A 7,137-nucleotide genomic window follows, 5' to 3' on the forward strand; every position below is an offset into this window, starting at 1 on the left:
TGCAAACTCGGGAAGTCATATCCCTTCGTGGGCAGCCTAATGAGGGGCTGGAAACCCCTTATTCCCTTTCACTGGGGACCCCAAAGCAGCCTTGTGCAGCAGGGGGAGGTCGCTGTGAATGACGTGGTGTCACAGTTTGCAGCTCTCCTTGGGGTCGTGGGATGTTAGCTGATTAGGCTCAGATCCCCAAAGGGATTTAGGCACCTGACACCTACCAAATGAACTCAAACAGGCACCCAAATCCCTGTGCAGATCCATTTTAGAAGTGCTTTGGGGTCCTTGGCGTCCTACGTGGGTCTCTTGACTCTAGCATCAGGTCTCCTGTAAGGGCTAAGTGCGATTCCCCTATTTCAAAACCTCTTCTCTTCCTAGGTGTTCCCCAAAAAGCTCGTGGCCTTTTCCACGTGGATCGACAGGACCCGCTGGGCCCGGAACACGTGGGCCATGTCCGCCATCTTCATCCTCACCATGGCCGACATCGTGGATATGGTGAGTGGCAAAAACCCAACCCTGCTCTCTGCCATGGCTTCTTGGGGGTGTCCACAAGCAGATCCCATTACTATCCCCAGAGGTGCCCAATGTCTCCTAGCACAGCCCTGATATATCTCTGTGCCTTGGGGTGTCATGACCTCCAGGCTGCACTTGATCAGCTGCACCTCCCTGTTGTGGGGCTGGCGTTTGACGGCTGCTCTGACCTCCCCGCTCTGGATATGCCGATAATTGCTCAGAGCACCGCACACAATGGGTAATTAAATACAGTCAATGGGTAATGATCGACCGTGACTAGATAGAGTTAGCAGCTCTGATCAGAGACCGGCATCCCAAAGTCCTGGCTCACTGAAGTCACTGTGATGGGCTGGATGAAGCCTGAGCACCTCGTTGTATGGTCTGGCATGGAGCAGTGCTGTCCTAAGATGCTCCAAGAGCCAGCGGTTCTTCCTAAGGTACCCAGATCTTTGCTTGGATGCAGCCCTCCGTGATGGGGCCGCTACCACCATGGCTGTGCCAGAGTCCCCTCGTGGAGATGCAATATATTGAGACAGAAGACTGGTCCCAGGAGGCCTTCTTCTGTCGGCATGGCAGTCTGTGCTGGAGGGTGTGATATTTTTCTGCACCCTTAGCAATACTGGCAAAGCTTTGCAGAGGAGATCAGGCTGGGGGAGATTAATAAGGAGCTACAGGATCTCCTGTAGCATCAGGGTTTCTTGCACATCTCGTCAAAACAGCTGGTGCTGGCCCTGTGCTACGGGACTGGACAGCTCCACCGTGCTGTTCCAGTCTGGGTAGAGATCTGACCCCGGGGGGAGGCTCTCACGCCTGTCTCTCTGCCCCCCAGCTCAGCTGCTTGCAGTACTACACTGGTCCCAGCAATGTCACGGTGACGACCCTGCTGGCGGGCGGCTGCGTGGAGAACCCCAAGTACTACACCTACATCGCCGTGCTGGCCCTCATCGCCACCATCATGCTGGTGCAGGTCAGCCACATGGTCAAGCTGACCCTGATGGTCATGATCACCAGTGCTGTGGGCGTTGTCAACATCTATGCCTGGGCACAGATCTTCGACGAGTACGACCAGCACCGCTTCAAGGACTACGTGTAAGGGTGCCAGGGATGGCGCGGGGGGTCTGCCCCAGACCAGCGCGGGGTTCCTCTCTGGGTGTCCCCACTGAGACTGTGCCACAACCCCCACGGTCCTGACCTTGCATGGATCTTGGATTTTGAAAAGCGGGGTGCAGAGGGTGAGGTCCATCGTCACGTAGAGCACAGCACCTATTTGTCCCGTTTTAAAAATAAACTAGAAGCCTTACTAATAGGCTGGGGGTGTAGGGCTGGATTATGCACTTTAGGACTGAAGCAAAAACAAATGCAACTGCATTGGAACGAGTTGAAAACCATCTGCTGGGCTGTGAAACAGGAGCTTCGTGACCAGGAGCAGCCAGCAGGCAGCAGCAGGGCAGAATAAAGGGTAGCTGGATTGCTGGAACATGGAGACCATTATAAAAGGAGAGATGGTCGTTAACACCAGTGAAACGAAGCGTTTAGAAGGGGTCAGAGAGATGACAATGAGCCATGAACTCAGTGACTCCCTCGCTGCTGCTTGACTAGAAATGCTGCTGTCACCGCCACGGTGTCACAGCGGCACGAGGGAAGGGCATGTCTCTGAAGCCACGTGCATGCCACGATGGGCCATGTCCTGGCGTGGGAGGTCCCCTGAGTTTGACCGTCTCTTCTCCCCACCCCCGGCAGGTCCTCGCAGCTTCCCTCCAAGTACTCCATGACAGTGATGGTCTTCATCATGATGCTCAGCTTCTACTATTTCTCTCGCCATGTGAGTGCCCCTCCCAGGCTCCTTCCTTGGGTCACAGGGACCAAGAGGACACCGGGGCTCTGGCCGTCCTCCCCTACACCCCCGTGTGCACCTTGCCACGTGTAGACTTCCCCACTCTCTCTCCTGGCTCTGGCTTCTTGCATCCGTGTTTGTCCTGCCTCTGGCCTCTGCCCTCCCTCTTGTTTTCACATGTTCCTTGCCCTTCTCTAGCTGCCTTCAAGGGTTTGGAGAGGGCTTCTCCCACCGACTCCCCGGAAAGCGCCCTTTCCCTGCCTGGGCTTGATTGTCTTGGCCTGGAATATCCAGCAGCGCTGAAGCCCTCGGGGCTGGTCTCAGGATGTCTCTTGCCCTCCTCAGAGGGCTTGGGATTATCCCAAGTGCTCCTGGATCTGTTGCCTTTGCACCCATCACCTGCAGGCCTCGAAGTCTCCCGCCTGTGTGACATGCGTCTATGTTGGCATGGGGTGAGGCCCCATGTCGTGTCTAGAACAGGCAGCCGGGACCCCCGGGTTCGGTCCCTGGCTCGCTGTGGTGCTGTGGGGGAGAGAGGTGGCTCAGCTCATCCCTGCAAAGGAGCACATGTTGCACACCCCTTCGCAGGTGGAGAAGCTGGCCAGGACCCTGTTCCTGTGGAAGATCGACGTGCACGACCAGAAGGAGCGGGTGTACGAGATGCGGCGCTGGAACGAGGCGCTGGTCACCAACATGCTGCCGGACCACGTGGCCAGGCACTTCTTGGGCTCCAAGAAGCGGGATGAGGTGAGGAGGCGGGGTGGGGGGCTCAGACTATGCCAGGGATACCCCAGGAAAGGGCTCTGGTGCATGCTGGATTGGCTCGACCTGAGCGAGTGGCAGGTGCCAGGCTTGACCTTTCCAAGAGCAGGGAGCACTGAGCACGCAGCACCTCTTGGCTGGACGCCTCTGGACCCACCCCCAAGGCGCCAGGAGACGAGGGAAGGGAGGTGTCCAGCAGCAGAAAGGGCTTGGGGGTCACCTGGGATGTCCCTTCCCCACCCCTCATCCTTTCACCTCAAATGGGGGCTTGGATGGAGAGAGAGGAGTGCTCTGAGGAGTTCCTGTGTGACCCAGATGCAGGAGACCAGGCAGCCAGCACCCGTGTGCCAGGCACTGGGGACTTGGGCAGATGGAGACGTTACCCTGGGTTAAAAGAGGAAGAGGGCTGACCACGGGGCAGCTGCTCCAGGAAAGCTGTTCGATGTGTCCACTCCTATCCCTGGAAACTGAACCAGGGCAGCTTACCTCTGAATAAGACAGGGCTGAAGCGGCCCGGTTTAGCTCCTGCTCACCGCGGGATAGGAGTGGACACAAGAAACACTTACCACGGAGCAGCTGGCACAGGCCCCGTTTTAATGGGGTGGGATTGTCTGATCTCGCCCTGTCTGGACTCCTTCTCTGCACAGACCATCCCTACCTTTCTCCAGGTTGGCCGTGAGGGTGAGGTTTGGGCTGCGGAAGTGCCTCGGGGAGCTGGGGCTGGTCACCTATAGACTCCTAGAGCAGTGGGGCTGGCGGGGAGCTCCAGAGGTCACGTCTAGTCCAAGCCATCCTGTACGTCCTGTCCTAACCATCCTGTCCTGACATGTTCTCATCTCTTCAGGGCAGGGTGAAGCCAGCTCAGCCTCTTTGCTGCATCTCCTTTCATAGTGAGAGCAAACCCAGCCCCCCAAAAATGGGATTTCCCAGGGGCTGGAGGTTCAAGGGGTGCCAGTTTCTGGGCTGCTGGTGAGGGCAGAACTGCCCTGTGAACCTGGCTGCAAAATGGGGCTCCTGATATCTGCCCCTTGGGGTGGCAGGGGGGTTCAGGAATGGTCCAGGAGAGGTGACAGGGCAGAGCCAAAGGAAGTCTTGGCTGCTTTGTGGGCCCTGGTGCCCTGCCTCCACAAAGTGGGTAATGGGGGGATCAAGCACACCCCCTCCCACAGCCCGTCTCCACCGGAGGAAGGCGGGAATGTGGGTGAGTTTGTGGCTCAGTAGCCCCTGCAGGATCTCGGCGGAGCCGGACTGCAGGCAGCTCGGAGGAGACCCTTTGATGGTAGGGGCAGCAGAGGGGACTGGGTGGGCTCAGCTGCCCCCGGCTAAGCAGAGTGTCCCGGTGCCCGGCCCCGCAGGAGCTGTACAGCCAGTCCTACGACGAGATCGGCGTCATGTTCGCCTCCCTGCCCAACTTCGCTGACTTCTACACGGAGGAGAGCATCAACAACGGCGGCATCGAGTGCCTGCGCTTCCTCAACGAGATCATCTCTGACTTCGACGCGGTGAGGCCGGGCGGGGGCCGTGACGGGCTGAGGGGCCTGGGGCACCTCCCCATGGGGTGCCTGTAGCCTTGTGTCACAGGCTTCGACCAATTTGTCTACCCTCTCGCTCAGCTCCTGGATGAGCCCCAGTTCCGATGCATCACCAAGATCAAAACCATCGGCAGCACCTACATGGCGGCCTCCGGAGTGACCCCTGATGCCAACAGCAATGGCTACAACACCACCAAGGTATGGGGGGCAGGGGCGGATCCAGGGGGGTGCACTGATGCCCTTTGACTCCTGCCGCACCCAACATTTAACATCCACTGCTGGCAGGGGCTGCAGCATTTCTACTCAGGCAGCGGTGCGTTGGTCACTCGACTTCATGACTTGTTATAACCTGCTTGATCCTTTAGACTGTTTCGTTGCACCGGTGTTAACGACCCTCTTTCCTTTGTAATGCTCTTCCAAAATCCCAAGCTAGCCTTTCTTCTGCCATGCTGCTGCCTCTTGGCTGCTCCTGGTAACGGAGCTCCTATTTTGCAGCCCTGCAGGTTGTTTTTAAATCACTCCAACGACGTTATATTTGTTCCTGCTTCAATCAGAAAACGAACAATCCATGTCCACGGCCTATTAGTAAAGCTTCTAGTTTGTTTTTAACTGAAGAAAAATAGGTGTTGTGATCCATGCACCCCATCCTCTGCACCCCCCCCTTTTCAAAATCTGAGATCCACCCTGGGGTGGAGGTAGCGGGGGAGCCAGGGAGACGACCCAGGCTGGTGCTTGGCAGGAAGGGGTGGAGAAGGGGGTTGATGCTGGGAGGTCCCGACTCCGCTTCCCTGACCAGCTGCCCTCTGCTCCCCTTGCAGAAGGAGAACCTGTCAGACAAGGAGCGCTGGCAGCACCTTGCCGACCTGGCGGACTTCGCCTTGGCCATGAAAGTGACCCTGATGAACATCAACTACCAGTCTTTCAACAACTTCATGCTCCGCATAGGCAAGTGCTGCCCCAGGGAGTGGGTGGGGGTGGTGGGACGGCACCCAGCCTTCACTGCAGCCAGCTCCAGGGGCACGGGGCTCTGGCGCGGTAAAAGAAACCGTATGAGACAAAGATGGGGAAGGCAGGCTGCAGGGGCTAGCAAGGAGGGGCCCTGTGAAAGCCTATGCCATTGCGTCCTCGTCGCTACAGTGCTGAGCTTGCTTGGCAAGGCCAGCCCGTATCACAGAAAATGGGGGTTGGACGGGAGCTCAGGAGGTCACATCTAGTCCAACCCCCTGCTCCAAGCAGGACCAGCCCCAACTACATCATCCCAGCCAAGACGGACCGGTTCCGTTTCAGCCGTGTCACCCTAGAGCACCTGCACGTGGCGGCATCACAGGTGTCCTGCGGGGGCCGTGACGGCAATCCTGCATGCGACCATCCTGTGGGAGTGTCACTCAGCACGGGAACCTGGGGGCAGGAGGGCACTGTGCATGCCCCATGCATCCAACAGCTCCAGGCAGGGGTAGATCCAGAGTGGGTGCAGTAGCACAGCTGGAGCCTCCAGAGACTTTTTAAAGCCCTTAAAGGAAAAGAAAATCCCCCTCCCCTCCTTTTCCCTGCCTGCCCCCGTTGCTTCCATGCTGTCCCGGGGGTGTGGGAAGCATCAGAGCTGATCTTGTCTGCCCCAGGAGCCTGGGCTCAGCTGCAGATGGGGATGGCAGTGGTGGGGACGGGCAGGGGGGATCCCTTTCCCTAGGGCAGGCAGAGGGGAGATCTATTCTTTTGTCCAGCCATTGTTGCTGTCCCCAGCCTTGGTGCAGCCCCATCAGGGCAGGCAGCAACAGCTCTGGTGCTCTCCTGGCCCCTGAAACAGCAGGGAAAGCAACAGCAGGTGGAAGCGTGGGGCATTTTCTCCTGCTTTAGGGGCTTAAAAATCATCCCTGGAGGCTCTCAAGGGCGGTTTGCTTGCATTGGTGGGGAAGGAAGCAGGGAGTAAGGGGTGCAGTCACCCCTGCAGTGCAGGTTGCTACTCCTGCACTCCCCCGTAGGAAAACCCTAGATCCAGTCTTGGTTTTGGGTAGGCCCTGCGTCATGGCTGCATCTTCATGTGTTCACGTGCCAGGGTGTGGTGGTTGGTGGTTGGAGGGGTCCCCTTTATATTACGAGTGGTGGTGGTGTGTGCGGACACCCCACGTGCTGATATATTAGCGGGACAAGCCACGGAAGGCCCCAGAGGACAAAAGGAGCAGCTGTCCTTGCGTGGGATCTTTGCAGGCATGAACAAAGGGGCGGTGCTGGCAGGTGTGATCGGCGCACGCAAGCCCCACTACGACATCTGGGGCAACACGGTGAATGTCGCCAGCAGGATGGAGTCAACGGGCGTCATGGGAAACATACAGGTGGGTACACAATGCCCCCTTTTTGAGGGGGAGCCCATGCCAGGCCGCTTTCAGCTCAGTTATACTTGGTGAACCACCAAAAACGGGGGCTTAGGATGGAAACGCTCATACAGCCTTCGCTCCAGAAGCGACAGGTGCTTATAGGCACGGGGAAGAGATTGCACTTTCCCTA

At 57.9% G+C, this 7,137-nt stretch overlaps 1 protein-coding gene across 3 annotated transcripts in view; it reads left to right on the forward strand.

The window, feature by feature from the left end:
- The window catches only part of ADCY3 (adenylate cyclase 3), a 58,034-nt gene that overhangs the window by 49,887 nt on the left and 1,010 nt on the right, over positions 1 to 7,137 (forward strand). For all 3 annotated transcript variants that reach the window (XM_025210725.1, XM_006029245.3, XM_006029246.3), the window contains exons 12-19: positions 373 to 489; positions 1,337 to 1,596; positions 2,248 to 2,329; positions 2,930 to 3,088; positions 4,459 to 4,605; positions 4,717 to 4,833; positions 5,454 to 5,580; positions 6,841 to 6,965. In XM_025210725.1, coding sequence (XP_025066510.1) covers positions 373 to 489; positions 1,337 to 1,596; positions 2,248 to 2,329; positions 2,930 to 3,088; positions 4,459 to 4,605; positions 4,717 to 4,833; positions 5,454 to 5,580; positions 6,841 to 6,965 — 1,134 coding nt within the window. The remainder of the gene's footprint in view (positions 1 to 372; positions 490 to 1,336; positions 1,597 to 2,247; positions 2,330 to 2,929; positions 3,089 to 4,458; positions 4,606 to 4,716; positions 4,834 to 5,453; positions 5,581 to 6,840; positions 6,966 to 7,137) is intronic.

Source organism: Alligator sinensis, unplaced genomic scaffold, assembly GCF_000455745.1.
Source record: "Alligator sinensis unplaced genomic scaffold, ASM45574v1 scaffold637_1, whole genome shotgun sequence".
NCBI lineage: Eukaryota > Metazoa > Chordata > Crocodylia > Alligatoridae > Alligator > Alligator sinensis.